Source organism: Scardinius erythrophthalmus (assembly GCF_964197995.2).
Source record: "Scardinius erythrophthalmus genome assembly, chromosome: 3".
Taxonomy (NCBI): domain Eukaryota; kingdom Metazoa; phylum Chordata; class Actinopteri; order Cypriniformes; family Leuciscidae; genus Scardinius; species Scardinius erythrophthalmus.
This window is the reverse complement of record NC_138223.1, coordinates 25,243,253-25,264,841: the sequence shown is the minus strand read 5'-3', so window position 1 is coordinate 25,264,841 and position 21,589 is coordinate 25,243,253. Positions and strand designations below refer to the sequence as shown.

The 21,589-nt window shown below is 39.0% G+C and overlaps 2 protein-coding genes across 7 annotated transcripts; one reads left to right on the top strand and one right to left on the bottom strand.

The window, feature by feature from the left end:
* Positions 1–237: 237 nt before the first annotated feature.
* bora (bora aurora kinase A activator) lies at positions 238–5,902 on the bottom strand. 5 transcript variants are annotated; one of them, XM_081362202.1, is made up of 12 exons: positions 5,746–5,902; positions 5,355–5,536; positions 5,153–5,259; positions 5,002–5,047; positions 4,811–4,892; positions 4,669–4,722; positions 4,517–4,573; positions 3,545–3,774; positions 3,258–3,411; positions 1,490–2,070; positions 1,023–1,163; positions 238–742 (listed from the first exon to the last, which is right to left on the bottom strand). In XM_081362202.1, the coding sequence occupies exons 2-12, from the start codon at positions 5,505–5,507 to the stop codon at positions 722–724; spliced, it is 1,626 nt and encodes a 541-aa protein (XP_081218328.1). In that variant the 5' UTR covers positions 5,508–5,536; positions 5,746–5,902; the 3' UTR covers positions 238–721. The 5 variants fall into 5 exon arrangements, with proteins under 5 accessions (XP_081218328.1, XP_081218330.1, XP_081218329.1 ...); XM_081362204.1 differs by having other exon boundaries at positions 5,355–5,532; positions 5,746–5,795; XM_081362203.1 differs by having other exon boundaries at positions 5,682–5,780.
* On the top strand, positions 5,893–8,490 carry mzt1 (mitotic spindle organizing protein 1). Of its 2 annotated transcripts, XR_014029940.1 has the most exons (4): positions 5,930–6,189; positions 6,270–6,415; positions 7,443–7,878; positions 8,067–8,490. XR_014029940.1 is itself a non-coding variant. In XM_081362207.1 (3 exons), exons 1-3 carry the CDS (start codon positions 6,138–6,140, stop codon positions 7,470–7,472), a joined length of 228 nt encoding a protein of 75 aa, XP_081218333.1. In that variant the 5' UTR covers positions 5,893–6,137; the 3' UTR covers positions 7,473–7,978. The 2 variants fall into 2 exon arrangements, 1 of the variants encoding a protein (XP_081218333.1); XM_081362207.1 differs by lacking the exon at positions 8,067–8,490 and having other exon boundaries at positions 5,893–6,189; positions 7,443–7,978.
* The last annotated feature ends 13,099 nt before the right edge of the window (positions 8,491–21,589 follow it).

Here is a 21,589-nt window from a genome sequence, read left to right as displayed (position 1 = left end):
AAAAACTTGTGCTTTATTTCTTCTTTACATTTTAATTGAAAAACTACAACACACATCAGCTGTAAGTACATGCTGAATATATTCGGCTCTATTTTAGAACAGCTGTGTACAAAATGTTATGTGCCAATGTGACCTCTTTTGATTTTAAAAGAGAAATATTTGTCTTCATTAGATTTTTCTTCACTTCTTTTAGATGAGCAAAAGTGTTAATGTTATTCTTGTCTGTAAGAAGAAATTGCAAGCTGGTCAAGGACACTGGGACTGTTTTTATCAAGACATTTTATTACAATTCAGATACACATGCTGCCATAATATACATGTATACCTTGTGGTATCTCCATATGTTTTAGTGATTGATTAATTCATAAATTATTTTAAGATTGTAAAAAAAAAAAAAAAGGCCCTATAAAAACAGCTAGAGGAAATGGTTACATACCTGCCATCCTCTTAACAAAAGTAATTGCAAGCTACATTTACATTCCACAATCAAAACCATACAAAAGTCTTATTCAAGTCTCAAATTCATTCATTTTTGAAGCAAGAATAAATAATGCTGTGGATTAGTCAGTACAAAAAACGTTAAGGCTCAGACAGTAATACCAACCACAGTATTCAGCATTCTCTATGAGATGAAATCAGTATTCAGCTTGATGTGTAAATGGGGTCTCCTCCACAGCTTTGGGCGTAAGAGTGTGTAAAGTGCCTGTTTTGTCCCTCATGCTCAGTGCAGTGGGATGAACAACTGCAGAACAAAACATATCCTCATTTAAAAATGACCTAGTGTGGTTATGCACAAGTGCGTATGTTTTATTTATACAAACTAATCAATTGAATACAGTGTATTTTGAGTGTGCACATAAATAAAACTAAATAAATGTCTCAAAACAGCTGAATAAAGTATTCAAATGTGATATAGTTGGTTACAGAGTGACTGATGTTGGCTGTGTAGTGTGTGTGTGTGTGTGTGTGTGTGTGTGTGTGTGTGTGTGTGTGTGTGTGTGTGTGTGTGTGTGTGACATTACCTTTGGCTTAGTGTGTCTAGTGAAAGGTACACCCTCCTCAGCAGTGTGTGTGTCCAGCATTTCCTTACTCTGGCTGTCTGAACTGAGGGCGTCCATTAAGCTGTTAGTGCACACCGAGTGAGTGTTATAACCGCTATCCACCTGCACACAGAACATGAGGGACAGATTAGAACTAAACCTGACATGAGATTAAGCCTACAAATTAGTTGAAGACCATAGTTCACAATTCCATTATAAAAAGCTTGCAAAAACATAAAGCAATAACTAAAATAAATAAATAAAAAAACTACAGTTCTTGGAGAGAGCGGTTCAGCTGCTACTGCTACCACCAGCCAGTTTCACAACGGTTTTACGTCAGCTACACCAGCTTGGTTACTGTTTAAACGACTCTTCATCTAGTTGTCTAGTATTTGGAGGCTACTTGGAAGCCACTGGTGTTCTGATCATCTGACAGCACGCATACTAACCTGCATGCTAATGTCATACGGTGTGATGCTCCCTTCTGCTAGCAGGGATACGAACATGTGCGTGCTCTCAGCGTTTGGCACACTGCATGTTTGAGAGCTGGACAGTCTAGCTGGAGACGCAGTGTCCTCTTCAGGAACCCAACCACAGGATTCCTCTCTGCTCCTGCTGATGACCTCATCCGCCTCATCTTCACTTTTGTCGGTCACAATATTTCCTTCCGTATCCTTCACAAACTGCTCGTCTTGATCCATTTGCTCTGAAACATCCACAGAGGCCTCTGACTCACTTCCCCCTGATAGCAGTCCTTCTCGCTGGGCATTAGGCCCCGTCGAGCTGGCGTCCAGGTCCATGGTGGGTAAAGATTCACTGGGATGGATGTTCTCCTTGTCGTGGAGGATTGGGGAAATGTGAGTAGGAGAGGCCCACATACAGACTCTGGGTCTGGACTGAAAGGGGGAGCAGCTGCGAATAGGGGAACAGCCCTCCACCAATGGGCTATTTCCACATCGGTTCACATCCATGTCCGAGCTGCCCGTAGGAAAACCACTGGGGGACAGAAACGACAGCCTTTTCCTCTCACCTATAAAGACAAAGTTTTAATGTCATCTCACATACACCTATCCAAGTTCTTACAAACGGTGGTTCGCAAGTTGGTGAAAAGGGAATAATAAATTACATTGAACGCAAAATTAAAATAAATGTGCAATAATCAAGATATAGCTTAGTGTGACTATTCAGTCAAAAGCTGTGATTGAATTACATAACTATCATCTAATGTGCTGCATGTCTCAGAGTGAAGCGTGTTAATGTTCAATGCACACACAAATAGCTTATGATGATCCGATGTTTTTAATGGCTTTGTTCACAGTAAATGTGGCAAACTCCATCTCTGGATGTGCTGCGAGTTTAACGTGCATTTGGGAATATGTGTGCTAGATTTACTTTATTTACAAATTCACAATGACCAACATACAGAATTTCACCAATATGTATACTAGTATTATAATTTGTAGAATAAAATACAATTTAAACATTTTTATTTTAAAGTTATAAAAATAATTAAAAAGTAAGATTTCTTTTTTAATAGTTAAAATAAATATACATATACATACATATATATATAAAATCGTATAATATATATATATATATATATATATATATATATATATACACACACAATAATATATATATATATATATATATATATATATATAAATACAATTATATATAATAAATAAATAAAGTATATATATATATATATATATATATATATATATATATATATATATATATATATATATATATATATATAAATAAATAAATACAATTATATATAATAAATGAAAAAAAAAAAAACATTAACTATTAAAAAAGAAATCTAGATTAGTTCATTACATACATACAGACTGGGTCTGGACCGAAAAAAAATTATATATATATATAAAATACTCAAACATCCGTTCAGTTAACCTCAAAAATTGTATATAATTGTTATAATGAGGTTAACTAAACAGAGGTTTGAATCTCCAAAGGTTAAATTCCAAAATAAAACACTAAATATATCAAATATTTGATCTGTTTACTTGCATGTTATGTGACCACTAACCAACATCAGAGAACCGTGAACATGTTACATTATTGAAATGCAAAAAATCTCAGGGGGTACTTCAAGTAAATATTTTGTCTAATGGGTTTAGCTGACACAAAAAGTTTGGAAATCCATCCATCCTACATTTTAAAACCCTGGCACCATCTCAGATTTTTTACCTGATACAGGCGTCACAGAATGCTGAAGTCTGATGGGCGACAGAATAGGAGATTTAAAAGCAGGCGAAGACCTCTCTGAAAACATTGGACTTGTGATACTGCCCAGACTGTAGGCTCGACACTGGCCTCGGATGGGACTGGAAGAAAACTGGCCCTGAAAATTATGGGTAAAAACATAATATTAGATTATTAGAATCAGGTATCCTTGATCCAGATTTTTTTTGGTATATACAAGGGTGAAATTTCAGGTGCAATGGCCCTGGGCAAATCTATGATTTGGTACGTACAGACAAGGGCGTCCCGGTTGGAATGCCACACTGAAGTGGAGAGACAATAACAGAAGACATCATCTCTCGACTGCTGGGAGGTATGTTATGGGAATTTCTATCTGGGCTGGAAGGGGTAGAAGACTCAGAGCCGCTGTCATGACCATCCAGAAACAGCTTCCGTCGCAATGAAGAGGAGCTAAGGCTTTCCTGCACCTGTTCAGTTAACTCTTCTGTCTTATAGTAATCACCTGGTAGAACAGAAGCAAGTAAGGTTGTACAATTTTATATATAAACTAATCTCTCTATAAATGAGGTCATTAAAACTGTTTGCATAAAAGGTTTAAACAATATATATATATATATATATATATACATATTTGGCCGATAGAACCCCAAGAGAACCATTTAAGGCCAAGAACGATAACTATATTAGCGTCCACAGTCCACACCAGCGGACGATAATGTTCCTTTTATTATAAACGCGTGCTTGTCTGTCATTTAAATGCTTGAGCTCTTTGCAGCAGAATGGATTCTGATTGGCTGTCAATGTTTATATCGTTCATCAGCAGGATAAAAATACTTCCTCTGTGCTGTTATCTTTATAGTTGTGGTGTGAACTCTGCTATTCTTGAACATTGAGAAAGATCTTTATCGTTATGTTTAGTGATCGTCTTTGATGTGAATGTGCCTTCACTGTTAATCTTGATACATTTTTAATGCATTCTTACTGAATAAAAGTTATTTATTTTTTTATCTTACAGACCCCAAACTTTTGAATGATATTATGATGTTGTAAATTGCATTTTAGATTACAACCTTCTTTATGAATTCACTTGAATCTTGAAAAAGTAAATATTTCATGTTATCTCAATTAATGAGGTCATAAAAACTGTGTATGAAAGACAAAAGCATAACAGTTTGAGGGAATAATAAGAATAATAATAAAAACTTGTATTACTCCAAAACTAGAAAGAAATAAAAAAGGGTTACCCAGAACTTTCTCAAGATTGAAGTCCACTGGTAGGGACAGGACTGTCTGACAGATGGCTTTAACACAAACAACAAGCAAAGACCGATTATTCTAAATCTACACACACATCTAAAATGATCATTTATGAATGTCTTAGAGCTGCTGAACAAACCATTGGTTTTCTTGGGTGGCGGAGGCTCCTCTGCTACCAGTGGGGACAACGGACCTAAAATTAGACAGTTTCAATGAATATCCAAATGCTACATTAGTTGTATTAAAACATTTCTCTGTTATGTGTCTGTGTCGTGTCTTACTTTTGTGATGTGGCGGTTTCATTGATTGTTTAGCTGTGAGTGGTCCCCATGGAGAGGGAACAATGGCACCTTTAGTAAAAAACTGTACAACCAAAAATAACTTGATGAAGTATCTTTCTCTTTAGTGAAAAGAAAACATTTTCATGGACAGTCAGGGACTGTTTTATTTACAAAGAGTAAAGCAGTTTTACCTGTTCAATAGCATGTTGCCGTTTTGCCTCAATCTCAGAATCTGCCCTTATGCGTTAAAAAGAAACACAGCTGAGTTAATATCATGAACATGAAAAACTAACTACAAATACAGGGTTAACAGATAAACATAATAACAACAGCAATACATACCTGGCTTGGCTCAGAAACACTGCCTGGCGGTGAATGTCCTCAGGGTCTATTTCCACAGGAAGTAAATTTGCCATTTCATCAATGGACCATTTGAACTTGGCTGGAGTCTACAACAGAAAATACAAACAGAAATGACATTTCTATCGTTTTTCTATATCTCCCCCTGACACGCAGACGTCGCAGAGTCAGATAAGTTACTCACCGCAGACGAGCTCTTGGAGCTCTTGAACACCGACGGGCTGGGCATCAGAGGCTCGTGCAGACGGTGGTAGTCGTTTGGGCTCTCAAACGGGTTCAGAATAGCAGGTCTTCCTGGAGTCTCGGGTGTTATATGAATCTCTGCTATATCTCCCATCTTAAAAACGGCGTCCAGAGACAAGCTGGCTACGTTTTAATAAGAAAGGAAAACGAGTGAAAGACTGCAGATTCTTGAAAATATCAACAACTTGGAGTGGTAAACATCCTGTTCGGTTATACACCACTGCATCTCATTAATAATGATCAAAAGAGCACTGATCGGGTTATCTACCTTATCTCAACATGTTTTGATGCAATTTTTACCAGGTGATTAATGTTCGTAATTAAATACTCACAACGCAACGAGACTCAAACAAGCCCAACCGCGATCTCTGATGGGCTTCCAACGACTGATTTAATTTTCGCTCAAGATGTGCCAACCAATCACAATTCAGCAGAACCTGCGAAACAACCAATCAGGTGAGGAGAACGGGCGACATTCCGTCTCGACGTAACTTCCTTTCGAACGTTTACAACTTTATTGAGAGGATTACCACAACAACGAGCGAGAGGTGTAAATACAACGGCTGTCAGTTAGTTTGCAATGTATTCTGTTTAATATTTATTTCGCAAAAGTGGGGAAGATACCAGGCACTATCAACAATAGACTTGTCAGGGGTCATCTGAATGAAAGATAGTGCTTTGTTATTGTCGTTAAGTAATTAAATAGCTTTAGCACGATAGCATCATGGCCAATCCCGCTAGCGCAAACATGAATGCCGTCCGGGAGACTATGGATGGTAAGATTGAGAAAAATGTTTTTGTTGTTGTTGTTGTTGTGAATCATATCGTTTAATATGGCTACTTCTTTCATTTTCAGTTCTCCTGGAGATATCAAGGCTTCTGAATACAGGATTGGACATGGAGTCCTTGTCGATATGTGTCCGTCTCTGTGAGCAAGGGATCAATCCTGAAGCCCTGTCATCAGTCATCAAAGAACTCAGAAGAGCCTCGGAATCGTTAAAGGTGCTCACATTAATGCAGCAGTAGATTTGTGGTGACAGTCCGTCTTATTTCTGCTTCTCTCCACTCTGTTTTTACCCACTCTCCCTTTTGAAGATGCAAAATCATGAGTAACGTTAGGTGAAGTTTGCCAGATTCAACATATTGACCTAAAGCAATTAAAGCAAGGGTTTTCAATCATTTAGATGCCACGGACCCCCATCCGATTCCTAAAGTAGTACCAGAGAAACACTGAAGAAAATGTAAAAATAAATATTATAATAAATAAAATTTGATTAAAAAAACTAATATAAACAAGTAAAAATGTATTAAAATAAGAAATAAATTTGATTGATTAATTAATTGATTAAAATTTGAATAAAGAATGCATTCAACAGTACAGTACTATTACGCATAAAAATGTAATGTAACATTATATAAAATAAATATTTCCCAAGTAATATTTTACATAGGCTACTATTTTACACACATTTTTTCCAGTTTTAACACATTTATACATGAAAAGGTATATGCCATGTCTGTGGATTTTTTTTGAGAGAGAAACGGTACTATACCGTTATCCGGACCACATGTGATGGCCTACCCCGCCCCTAAACCTACCCGTCACTGGGGTTACGACCAACCACCAACCAAGAGCGGTTGTGGTCAGGTGTGGTCCGGATAACCGTATAGTACCGTTTCTCTCTAAAAAAAAATCCACAGACATGGGTATTTCTTCTGCGACCCTACATAGCACAAATGGTTTAGACTCAATGGATGGATGGCATTTCCGCAGCCCTCTCAGAGGTAGGCCCAGGTTCCTTGGTTGAGAACTACGGCCCTATAGTGTGACATGCTATTCTATTTTTCTTTTTATGCATGCAGACAATATTAATTGAGAAGCTAAAGGGGTGTATTTGCATTTTTTTTTTTTTTTTTTTTAAATTGCACTACTTACTAAGAAAAATAATTTAATAGGACTTATTAAAATGCACACTTTACCTTAAATTTGTCTTATCATTAACTGTCCTTTTTGTTTGATTTTTTTCAGGCTTCTGAAAACAGCACTAGTCAAGGATGACTCTGAAATTCATCTCTGACAAAGCAGTTTAAGAAAAAACTGCATGCTACACTGTATATAAGCATATATCTATGATTAATGTGTGAAAGCAGTTGTTTTTGCCTTGTTTGGCCTACTTTCATATGCCTCAGTATGTACAGTTGGACTGTTCAAGCATTTGCCTTTTCCTTATCTTTTTGTCCATTTAACGTTGTGTATACAAATAACTATAATGCATTTTTTGTTGGGTTTTGCTGCAGGTTAAGTCGGTAAAATGGTGTTTTTTGTTGTTTTACCCTAACTGTATGAAACATGCTCTTTTTATTGATATGGTCTCTGACTGATCCCTCAAGGGTTCATTTTATCTGTACGGCCGTGTTCATTTGTGTCTTTCAACCACACGATGGCGACATCAGTGCATTTATAGGTAAACCATCGACTACTTGTGCTCTGTATTGTAATGTAGCATTGTAATATCAATCTTTCAAGATTTCTTTCTTTATTTTAAACATTTATACAAAACGTCATGGCCAAATTCTTCTTTCGTTCTTACTCTCTTCAAAACAATAGCAGTTTAATTGGATCATCAAGCCTGTTCCCTTTTTTTTTGCCCAGATCTGACACCAGTTTTGGCCGGGAATGTTTAAGGTCACGTTTGGTAAAAGCGGCGTGGCTCTTAGATCAGCCTAAAAGGCATGAGCTTCATTAACACCCAGCCGTGCTGAGAGGGAGAGGTGGCTGTGTCCTTGGTTCCTGCAGATAGGAGGCATAATGTTTCACTCCTGCAGTGAGAATTCATTTATGTGTCTGTAATCACCTCCACCTTATGTTTGCTCTTATTGCTAAACATTTACTCTAGTCCAGTCGCTTTTCAAGGAGAAATTCTCAGGAGAATGTGGTCTGGGTTAATATCATTTCCATGATTCCTATTCCTAACTTTTAGTTGAATGGGAAAAGGCTGCAGTTCAACCCTGTTATGTTAGAATCTATTACGTAAGGCTTGTTTTAAGAGTGTTTCGATGGTAGTCCCTCAAACATTTGTTGACTTTGTTGACTTTTTTGTTAGTTGTTTTATGGGTCAAGGATGCACCATCTTCAGGTCTCGTTGAATCACCTTTAACAAAGACACAAACAGCATGTGGAGAATGATTGCGACCGCTTGTTGGAATGACAGGTGTTATCAACTAAAGCGGACCAGGCGTGTCTCTTCATGAGGCCGGCTAATGATGCGCAACAATGGGGTAGTTTATTCCTCACTGTGAATTAGTATCATAAAGGTTGCCACTGTGACAGTGATATCACTCATCAGTACCATCGAATCATTTTTGTTAGCCTTGTTTGAATGACCATCGCTCTCCGATCTGCATCTGACCTCAATAGTTCTTTTAGAGTGGATGAAGTTGATGGTCAATATTTTAAAAAAGACGAGCACCATCAAAGTAGTTGTGAGTTTAGAAAGTGAGCTTATACGCTGACTTTGGCTTATTGAACTTCTTTTAAAAAGGATGAAACCAAATAACACAATTAGGTATTCCGAGGTTGATGTGTAATTATCATATTCCCATCCTCTAATTCATGCATTAATTGCTTTAATTAGCAAAGCAATTAAAAAAACAATGCTAAGCTCTGTAATAGCATCCACCTTCAGTAACTGTTTATGTAAATTCCCTTGTGTTTGGTGTAGGTTAATGAAATATTTGTTATTAAATGGGAATTCTGTGTGTTCAAGTATGTAATTATCAATAGTTTAGCTGTAAATTTAATAATTGTGTTTTAACCTTCTAAATGATGCATGCAATGCAACAGGGTTCTTTGTTCACAGGTATGTGATAAACAACTGGTATTAATCTAAAGCTGATGGAAATGAGAATACCCTTGTGCAAGGTTAATTGAAAGTTTAAAATGTATAATTGTGGGTTAGAATCCATTATTTTTTTTCCAACATAATGCCTTTAAAAATAACAGGGACTTTGACCTTTTTTGGAATATGCGCTCAGCCATTTTACTCGCTAAATGACTATTTAAGTATAGCCCTTGACCCTGCTTGGGCTACAAACTCCTTAAGTTTCTTTTTCATACTTTTAAAACAAGTGATCACAATATGCCTACTTTAGGCAAGTGTCTACAATAGCCCATACATGAACACTACTGTCAAAAGTTTGGGTTTGGTAAGATTTTTTAACGTTAAGACATCTGTTATCCAAATCAAGGCTGCATTTATTGGATCAAAAATCCAATATTTTAATATTGTGAAATATTGTTACAATTTAAAGCAGCTATTTTCTATATTAATAACATTTTGACAAAATCCTGTGATGGCACTGAATTTTCAGCAACTATTACCAAAATCTTCAGTCACATGATTCAGAAATCATTGTAATATGCTGATTTGGTGCTCAAATAACATTTCTTATTATTATCACAGAGGAAAACGATTGTGCTGTTTAATATTTGAAACCATGATTTTTTGATGAATAGAAGATTCAAAAGAACATAAACATATATATATATATATATATATATATATATATATATATATATATATATATATGTATGTATGTATATATATATATATATATATATATATATATATATATATATAATGTAAAGTTGTGCCTTTGTGTCACTTTTTGATCAATTAAATGTATCTTTGATGAATAAAACTATTAATTTCTTTAGAAGATGTCTTTTATTCATGCCCCCCATGTATTGTGACAACATGCCTATTATATCAGGGCCGGATTCACATGCAGCGTGACCAAGGCCAGGACTTTTTCCCCTTTAAGACAAACATGCATTCACAAACATCTTTCTATTCTATCCATGGTCTTATCTCAGAAATCTTTTTACAAAAGCTTTCACTGGGACTATACAGGTAAAAAGTACTAATATGTACACTTTTGGTATAAGTACCTTTAAGGTAAGCTACTAATATGCACTCTTTAGGTACAAAGGTGTATCTTTTGAAAGGGTACAGCTTTTTTCTGAGATTGTTGGATTTTGAGGATGACATTTTACATATTGCAGCACACTTTGTGTGTACTTTGTTCACATATCTAAGTGTCCTACACTGGCCTGCATCTGCAGTAGCTAATGGTGGAAATGTTAAGTAGGATAGGCAATTTGTTTTATAAACACTTTTTGTTATAGCCTACTGTTTTAAACTGTCTTCACATCCTGATAGCAATCAAAATGAGAAGTTATCTAAATATTAAGTGTAAACAGCTCAATAACCTTTTTATTTCAAGGCTTAGTTCATGTCTCGTAGACCTGTCCGTTGCATTACGATTGAAAGTATCAATAATGTCAAAAAAGTGACGTGCAGTCAAATGCTGTTTAAACAAGTGTTCTCACAGATACGCTTGTTGTGTTTACGCAGAGTTTTGACAAGTTTTATAGACTTGATTTTGTTTCTTATTCAAAAGTGTATTCAAAAACAGCACCCCCAACTTAAAACATCTTCCGGCCCCTGAGCATAAATATATCTTCTGTGGAAGTCTCAGGACCAAAAAAAAATTTTGTCCAATCATTGCATTTGGTCAATGAAACGATGACCTGTCAACTGGTATTTACATACCTGCATGCACCCTGCTCGGGCAGATATCACTTCATTAGCGTGACAATCATGCGGTGATTTGTCTCACAAAACACATCACAACTGCTGTGTTTGAAATTGCCCTCTACACCCTCATTCACTATTCCCTATTACTCCATAATTTAGTCAACTGAAGGAGTGAATGAAAACGAGTGAGTGAATTCGGACACTGAGTGCGCCGGAAGAGCTGCAGCTTTTGCATGGTTTGTGCTGTTTAATAATCATTTGAAACATAGCAACCTGGCAGTTCCAGTAGTAATGAAAATATTTATCTTGAACTCTGTCATGGAAACTAGCATACATAAACAGTAATTAAACAATCTAATAATCAATTAAAAAGGAATTTATTCCTGTATGATATAGAGTGGTGCAGGTATGATAACACTTTGTAGGCCAAAACGCAGAAGCGAGTTAGCATTTTAACACTTCCTATTCCATCGTCCCAAAGTCATTGGGTTTATTAAATAGCGTTTTGGTTAAATGGCTGAAATAAGGTCTGTGGTGAACAAGCTCAAGACACTCACATTTTATTCTACGACATAAAATACATCAATATTACCCCACTCATAATTTTTTTAAACTGTTACTTGTCTTGAAAAAGGCGGTTGCTAACAAGTAGCTAAATGAGACTACAGAGGCTGTCGAGGAAAGTAAACGTCATCACGCCGAACTCAGTCTGCTTTTACAGCATCGTTATGGTTATAATTGTGCTCTTACAAACTATTCTAACTCATACGTTCTGGGAAAATGTTTTTAGATAAAAACTGAAAGAGTTGACGGAAGCTTGGTCGTGACGTTGAAGTCGAGCGACTGTGGTGAAGTTCGTTTATAGCCTACCTTTAGCTTTTTACTTCATAAAAGTTGTGTTCATCTGTGATAATTATCTTGATGGACAAAACGTGCAAGTATCATAAACTTTTGTTGAACACAGAGCTTGTTTTTAGCGATGATACAAAAGCCTGTTGGAAAATCCTATTGGGTTTTTGTTGGGGGAACTAGCGTGATGCTAACTGCTGGTGGCCTACAAAGTGACGTTATACATGCACCACTCTATTACTCTGTAGCCACATTGGATCAGCGGTTTGGAAAATGGATGGAGAGATGATTCAGCTGTGGGCGCCATCTTCTGGTCAAACGCGGTAATTCATTCGACGCGCGACTCTCACAGTGCATTATGGGTATTCTCTAGCCATTGAGCGTACACCAGTTGTACACTCGGTATTGCGGTGCATTGTGGGATTGAATGAGTGCACTCAGTAACGTCCATGGTTTCGGACACCACTACAAATGGCTTTCCCCTCAAATAGTGCCCTATTTAAGGGTACAGGGGCGATTTCGGACACAGTCAGCGTCTCAATTGGCTTCGATTAATCTTTGCGCAGCTGCCACACCTGTCAAAAGATCCTCTAAGAGTAAAGTAGGCCTACTTTTTTTTCCCGCTTAATAATATCCTCTACCCTCTCATGTGGAATGTCAAAAAAAGCTCTACGCCCAACAGACTTGAACTCTTCCGGATGTCAAGCCTGTTAGTAACTTCATCAGAAGTGCATCAATTCCCATTAGCTGCAAATGAACGTGCGCAAGGCGTGTCACCTCATTGCCCGTTTGATCAGCGGCGCCGTTTAAATGCCACTTCGACTCACATTAACCTCCGCACCGGACATTTACCGCGCGTCCGAGCCGAGCTTCCCACTAGACAAACAAAAGGGGTTGATAATACTAATGCTTGTGTTGTGACAGCGCTATTTATAATGATTAATGATCCCGTGTTTTAGTTGATTACTGTGCCGCCGAGTCTCCATACTTGTTTCAATTAGTGTTGTGAAGGTCGCTAAACTAATCCCTCACCCCTGTGAGCATAATCTTTTCTCATTAATAATCATACAATGCTTTCTGCCCTCGTGCTCATTTGAATCACCAACACCGCTAAAGGAAAAGACATCCTCAAGTACTACTGCTTTAGACAGGAAATATGAGGATGATGTTGATGATGTTTGGTGTGCTCTTCACAATGCTGTGACTCATTGACCTGCTCCCTCAAGGGATTTCTCAATTGAGCTTTAGCATTTAATACATCTTTATTTGTCTAATTAGAGTGGATGGAATGATATTTAGGCCTCATGCATTTGATCTGCTACCGAAATCTTTCTCTGCAGGCTTGAGTAAGTCATATAGCCTATTATTGTCGACAGGACCAGAAGCAACCTGTCTTTTTCCATCAAGCCCAGTTCGTTGCACTGCACACAGAGATTTAGATGTCATTACATGACTATATTTAAATTGTTTAAGTAACAACATAACCAACAACAGTACATTGCCTTGAGCCAGCTGAAATGATGTGGACTAAGCTTTTCTTCATTGTTGAGCAGAAAGTTCTGCAGACATTTCTAAAGGCGATTCACTTGAAGTAAAAATAGAATGAAAGACAAAAGACCTTTGGACAGAACGTTATATAATATTTCTATATACTTTGAAGACAGGGACTAGTTGACACACAGAGCTGATACAACGGCTATATATCTCACTAAATAAGGTTTTAAAGGGACTATGTGTAGGAATTACTCCCATCTAGTGGTGAAACTGTATTTTGCATTCAAACGAATAATGCTCTCCAGCGCCTCACTTTTTCAAATGCGCGTTGCATCTACGGTAGCCGTTATGTACCAAAAAGCTATGACAGGATGTCTTATAATAGCACTTCGAGTTTTTCTTCGGTGAACAGGTTTGTTATTTAAAACAAACTGAAACTTGAAACAACCAAAAAAAGAATGTTACAGTATGAATTACTGACTGTGAAAAACATTACTATGGTAATTAGTAGTAATGCCTTCTTTACTCGTTATATTTTTTGAAGTACGTGCATTGTTAGATATCATCATCATCAGAGCCTTCTCTAACGTTACTTTACTCAGTAGCTGCTATTCATCAAAGAGCCTATTTAACTTTTAACTATAAATGTTCTACTGTCTATATAATAAAGTACACTACCAATCAATGAAAAAAAAGCTTGTAATTAAGACCGTAACATTGACTTACCTGTCGAGAAGAAAGCAGGCAACTTCAGGGTCTCTTTAAAAGCTTTCTCCTGCATTAATCTCCGTTCACGTTTCCTTTTATGGTCTATTTTGGACTTTTTCGACGACGAGGAGTCCTTATCCTGTGACTCATATGTATGAATGAACGAACGGTGTATAAATAACCGTGCAGTGCATCCTTTTAAACTTACCGCGGCAGTGACAAGCGCCTCTCTCTGCTCCTCCGCTTCTGCTGGCTTCAGTCACGTGACGCTGGCTCTGAACGAAACGCGTTGTGGAAACGCGTTGGTCTAGTACTTTTTGTCCCTCTCTGCTATTATAGTTTTTCAAGATGGCGGAACTACATGGAAGCCTCCGTGGACTTACCCGTCCCATGTATATAAAGATAATAAATTCTTCATTTACGAGGATTAGTCTGATCATTGGCATAGGTATTTATACCCCATTGAGGGCATATTTATGAATAAAAATATTGATTTTAGATAATAAAATACCTAAAAAGCTACACATAGTCCCTTTAAGCCAATGTTCAGTTACACACTGTAAAAAATCCAACTTATATTTTGCCACACTCTATTTTAAAAGTTGATTAAAAAAAGTTGAGATTAAGGTTAAGAACGTATTAAAGTAAATATTTTAGGTAATTTAGTATGAGCAATCTTATAATTTTCAATAGTACGAACTTATGATGCCAAGTTTGATGGTGAGAGTTTGAACTGACAGGCTATTAAGAATGCTCAGTTTAAGGCAGAACAAATCCGCCTTGCTTATCTGCCATGATCACATGTCTTGATTTGAGAATTATTCATCCATCTTCTTCCGCTTATCCGGGGCTGGGTTGCAGAGGCAGCAGTCTAAGCAGAGACGCCCAGACTTCCCTCTCCCTAGACACTTCCTCCAGCACTTTCGGGGGAATACCGAGGCATTCCCAGGCTAGCCTGGAGACATAATCCCTCCAGCGTGTCCTATAGGTCTTCCCTGGGGTTTTCTCCCAGTGGGATGCGCCCTGAACACCTCCCTGGGAAGGCGTCCAGGATGCCCGAGCCACCTCAGCTGGCTCCTCTCGATGTGGAGGAGCAGCGGCTCTACTCTGAGCTCCTCCCGAGTGACCGAGCTCCTCACCCTATATCTAAGGGAGTGCCCAGACACCCTGTGGAGAAAGCTCATTTCGGCCGCCTGTATCCGGGATCTTGTCCTTTCGGTCATGACCCACAACTCATGACCATAGGTGAGAGTAGGAACGTAGATCGACCGGTAAATTGAGCGCTTCGCCTTACAGTTCAGCTCCTTCTTCACCACGACATACTGGTACATCGACTGCATTACTGCAGAAGCTGCATCAATCCGTCTGTCAATCTCCCGTTCCATCCTTCCCTCACCTGTGAACAAGACCCCGAGATACTTGAACTCTTCCACTTGAGGCAGGAACTCTCCACCAACCTGAAGTGGGCAAGCCACCTTTTTCTGACTGAGAACCATGGCCTCGGAGGTGCTGATTCTCATCCCAGCCACTGCAAACCGTCCCAGTGCACGCTGGAGGTCTTGGTTTGATAAGGTCCCCAAACCGGACACTCTCCGGCCCCTGGCTGCGCCTAGAAATTCTATCCATAAAACTTATGAACAGAACCGGTGACAAAGGGCAGCCCTGCCGGAGTCCAACATGCACCGGGAACAAGTCTGACTTACTGCCGGCAATGCGAACCAAGCTCCTGCTCCGGTCATACAGGGACCGGACAGCCCTTGGCAGAGGGCCCCGGACCCCATACTCCAAAAGCACCCTCCACAGGACGCCACGAGGGACACAGTCGAATGCCTTCTCCAAATCCACAAAGCACATGTGGATTGGTTGGGCAAACTCCCATGAACCCTCCAGCACCCTGGAGAGGGTATAGAGCTGGTCCAGTGTTCCACGGCTGGGACGAACACCACAATGTTCCTCCTGAATCCGAGGTTCCACTATCGGCCGAATTCTCCTCTCCAGTACCCAGGCATAGACTTTCCCAGGGAGGCTGAGGAGTGTGATCCTCCTGTAGTTGGAACACACACCCCGGGTCCCCTTCTTGAAAAGAGGGACCACCACCCCTGCCAGTCCAGAGGTACTGTCCCCGACCGTCACGCGATGTTGCAGAGGCGTGTCAGCCAAGACAGCCCCACAACATCCAGAGACTTGAGTACTCAGGGTGGATCTCATCCACCCCCGGTGCCTTGCCTCCCCGGAGCTTTTTCTTAACTACCTCTGTGACTTCAGTTTGGGTGATGGACGAGTCCACCTCCGATCCCTTGGCCTCTGCTTCCTCAATGAAAGACGTGTCGGTGGGATTGAGGAGATCCGCGAAGTATTCCTTCCACCGTCTGACGATATCCCCAGTTGAGGTCATCAGCTGCCCACCTCCACTGTAAACAGTGTTGGTAGGGTGCTGCTTCCCTCTCCTGAGGCGCCGGACGGTTTGCCAGAATCTCTTCGAAGCCAACCGATAGTCCTTCTCCATGGCCTCACCGAACTCCTCCCAGGCCCGATTTTTTTCCTCCACAACTACCCGGGCTGCAGTCCGCTTGGCCTGCCGGTACCCGTCAGCTGCCTCAGGAGTCCCACGAGCCAGCCAGGCCTGATAGGACTCCTTCATCAGCTTGACGGCATCCTTTACTTCCGGTGTCCACCACCGGGTTCGGGGATTGCCGCCTCGACAGGCAACCGGAGACCTTATGGCCACAGTTCAGAACGGCCGCGTTGACAATGGAGGTGGAGAAGATGGTCCACTCGGACTCAATATCTCCAGACTCCCTCGGGATCCGGTTGAAGCTCCACCGGAAGTGGGAGTTGAAGATCTCTCTGACAGGGACTCTTTCAAACGTTCCCAACAGACCCTCACAGTACGTTTTGGTCTGCCAAGTCTGTCCAGCTTCCACCAGGTGGTGATCAGTTGACAGCTCCGCCCCTCTCTTCACCCGAGTGTCCAAAACATACGGCTGGAGGTCGGATTAAATCACTACAAAGTCGATCATTGATTTCCGGTCCAGGGTGTCCTGGTGCAACGTGCACTGATGGACAGCCTTATGCTTGAACATGGTGTTCGTTATGGACAAGCTGTGACTAGCACAGAAGTCCAATAACAGAACACCGCTTGGGTTAAGATCAGGGGGGCCATTCCTCCCCTCCAGGTGTCACAGTCGTCGCCCATGTGGGCCCCAGCTGCGCCGTGCCAGGCGACGTCTCGGTCCTTGATTTTTCTTTCTTCATAAGGGGTGAACCGCTCTTAGTCTGACCTGTCACATTGGACCTGTTTACCTTGGGAGACCCTACCAGGGGCATATAGCCCCAGACAACATAGCTCCTATGATCATTCAGGTACTCGAACCCCTCCACCACGATAAGGTGACAGTTCAAGGAGGAGAATGAATAATTTCAAATGAATGAATTTCATTTTATTTTTGAGAATTAATCATTTCAAATTTAATATGGAATGTATTTATGATATAAAATTGTTACACTGTATTTACCTTAAAGTGGACAGCTTGAGTTAGCTTTTATAAAGCTACATGGCTAAGTTATAAAGGCTATAAGCCTCCTCATCCCTAAGGTGCACCAGCAACAATCATACACCAGAGCTTCTCAAGAACGGAGGCCTTAACAGAATAGCTCCAGAGAGAGCAATACAGAGAAAGCTAAAAAAAACTAAGCTCAGCCTTTTGCCTCGCGAAGTGACAATACAATGACTCTCATAAGGAGAGAAGGAACACTCCACACTTAAGGTCAGTATTCAGGAAGTCTCCCAGAGAGCCTAACAACCCGGTATACTACCCTACTGCCTAGCCGAGCTCTATAGGAACTGAGGCCTCAGTAAGACGACTTTCTAAATCTAGAGTAGACCTACTGCAACTACGTTCCATGCTAAGGACAGCTTGCATGGAGGCTCACAAAGAGCCTACAACTTTCAGTCACTATCCCAGTGGATCTTTCTTAATGTTAATTTCAACATTTACTAATACTTTATTAAAACATTAGTTAATGCACTGTGAACTAACATGAATAAACAACGAACAGCTTTATTTTTTATTAACTAACATTAACAAAGATTAACAAATACAGTAACAAATGTATTGCTCATGGTTAGTTCATGGTAGTTAATACAATAACTAATGTTAACTAATGAACCTTATTGTAACGTGTTACCAAAGTTTCTTATACGTCAAAACATTTTTCTAATGGCACAGCAGACAGGTCTTTACAGTTATCTGCATCTCCTGTGCTGCACCAAGCCACTCCCATGATAGCTGTCACTGTTCAGATTAATGCAAAGCATAGACTAACTGTACATCATGTCCGTAAGACCTCAATAAAATTATTAAGCAATTATTCCCTTATGAATAAATCTCTCAGCGAGAAAAACTGTCTATATTATGATAGACAAAATAACATTAATATTAGTTTCAAAATAGTTTTTAAATTATTATTATTATTATTTTAAATTATTATTGTTCCTGGTTCAATAAGGTACACTTTTAAGAAAGTAGCAGTGGCTGGGACTTTAAGTATCACCTCCGCTTAAAAAGCTGCAATCTAATCCTGTTTACATGAAAAAGGCCTGTTCCCGAGCAGGTTTGAGCTTATGGACCTGTTGCTATGACAGCAACTCCATGATGATCTTCGGAGTACCTATCAATCCTGGATCATGTCAAATTGTCAACAGTAAAATCCAGATAACTGAGTAATCCTTGTGCAAAGAACGGACCCCAGAATGAAAATAAACCAAAACAGAACAAAACAGAATGAGACTGTTGCACAATGGTTTGATTTTCTTTCAAATTACCTTGTACCTTTTTGCTGTTTCATTAATGTTGTGTATGAAAACATGTATTAGAGATCAATGCTGTTTGTGTCTCTTAATTGTATTTCAACAACAGAAGCTTGTCCAGGATCACCACATAAGAGAAACTTCTTCCCAAGGCCTAACTCAGCCCGAACTAGCAGCGAGTGTTTTACCCACAGCTTGCTCACTGCTGTAGTTGAGTGAAGGTTATTTGCCAGCTGAATGACCCCTCTTGTTTAGGTTTGATGGATGTTGTAGAAAGTGAACCCAACAGGGGGTCTAAGAGGCAGAATGTGTGTTGGAGAGAGAGTGAGTGTAAGGAAAAGGATGCTCTATGATCTGTGAAGAACCAGAGCGAGAGAGAAAGAGAGTGTGCACCTGAGTGTTAGCATCAATGCTTATGAGGCTTATCCATCAAACTCAACTCACAGCTAAGCACGAATGAATAACCCTCGCCCTCTCTCCGCCTCAGGAGGAAAGGATAAAAAATCACACTGCCTTTGAGGTCACAGAAGTTGTTGGTGGAAAAGTTCAGTTACATGCATTTTAAAGGAAGCGTTCTTTCTCAAAACAGGTTAAAGACCTCGGGAATGGACGGCAAAGAGAAGATAAACCTCATAAAATAGAAGAATGAAAAATCACAGGACAAATCTGAGTTCTAAAGTTCAGCATTCCGAACTCAAAATATATTTTTCTCGAATAACAGCGAAGGTTGAAGCTAATAAAATGCTGATACGTGTACCCATTTGGTCACTGTCATTTTGCCAAGTAAAACATGTTCCTGGATCAACAGAAACATGCTGGGTTGTTTCAACCCATTTTTGGGTCAGATATGGACAACATTTTTTAGAGTGAACAACATTTCTGTCTGAAAATTTAGACCTAACCCATATCCATAAGTTATCCCTGTATCAGAGGGAAAAGGGTGAACCTAACCCTGGTTTCTAAGCCTATTGACATAAACTGTAAATGTGTCCCTCAAATCTGATTGGTTGATTAGAAAGTTGTACCAGGATTAACAAAGATGTTGATCCAGGAACATGTTGTACTTGGTGAAATCAGGTTCACCGTACACATTTAGTGTCCAATTGCTTTGAGGCAACATTTTGTAAAAGGCATTATTACTAAAATAATAAGGGAGGAAGACTTGTAATAATTCACAATTGCTGATCTCTGAAGTATTAAGTCTGCTATGAGAAGTCTGACTGTTGATTGGCCAGGGATTGACCAGTCATGTTCATGAAGAATTGTATAGAGAGTTTTCAACAATAACAACAACAACAAAACTAAAATCAGGAACCCTTTTGTTGCACCAGTAGGTGGCAACAAGGCATTGTCGTTATGAGTGAGTCAGTAAGTCTTTCACTCAACTTAACACCAGTACTGTGTTGTTTTGAGATACAGTACAGTTGATTCTACAGTGGCTTTGTTTTAGGAGTTTTTTGGACATTTGTGTGTTTGGATCATTATGTAATTTTGGACGAAGCTAATGTTATACGTGCCATGCTGTTAGTCTAAATATGCTTGAAAATAAGTTATCAAATAGCACTCAGCACTTTTCAGAAAAATATCACTCTGACGTGTTATTGCTCAAATGACCCCTCTTGTGAAGCTGAGTGGCAGGATATATAAGAGAAAAGAAGGTTAACCTAACTTTTAGGTGCTTGGTGACTATTAAGATATGTTTGACAATCAGGGGCGTTTTTTTTTTTTAGAATAACCTATTCTCCCTCACGTATATATTTGATAAAATTAAACTTGTTCATTTAGAGTGACATGTTAAAAAAAGTTGAGTTTTCAGCTCTTAGGGGAATATCTTGTTCTGCATAATTACACAAATTTGATTGGAACTGAACTTGACTTCTGGAGATGACTTTTAATGAATGTAAATCAGGCATCTCACATCCCCACGATTAATTTTGTCTGTAACAAAAAAAAAAAAAAAAAAAAAAGTGTTAAAGCGCTGACAGAGGAGTGCTGTCAGGCATTTTTCTGCTCTATCTCATCTCCATGACTGGCACTCTAGTGATATTTCCCCTCCCTCACTTTGATCATGGAAGTGATGTTCTACAAGAAGCTGTGAATTCCAATGTGAGGTGGGCATCTCTTTAGCATACCTAAATAAAATTGGGTGGTTCATTTTCATAGCCTTAGTTTCGTGTGCTTCATGTTCTCTGACAACACATGTTCACGGTTCAAAACAAGGTCTCAGAGAAGACTGAATATATCAAATGGCAGGTTACGCCCACAGTAAGGAAGGAAGGTCAGGTCACACGATAGTCTTTGATTGATTTAATGGATGCATGCTTCAGTAGATGTATGGCTATGTGAAATAATTTATAACGCAAGCATGACAATTCATCAGATAGGGATCTGCTTAAGAGGAAATGAAATTATTCTCTAGTAGCCAGTTATTGATGGAAAAGTTTGGTAACTTCAATAATTGTGTAAATGAAATAAAATAAGATTAGTGTGATCCAGCTCCACAATTTTATATTTCCTCCAAGCAATAAATAAATGTAAAAATAAAATAAAATAAGAAGAAGAAGAAAGAAAAATAATAATAAAAAATATGTTAGAAAGCAAGAAATAAAATAATTGTAAAACAAAAAATTATAATAATAAATAACTATAAATAATTATAACTATAAATAATTATAAAATATTTTTTACAAATATTTTATAATAAGATTTTCTACA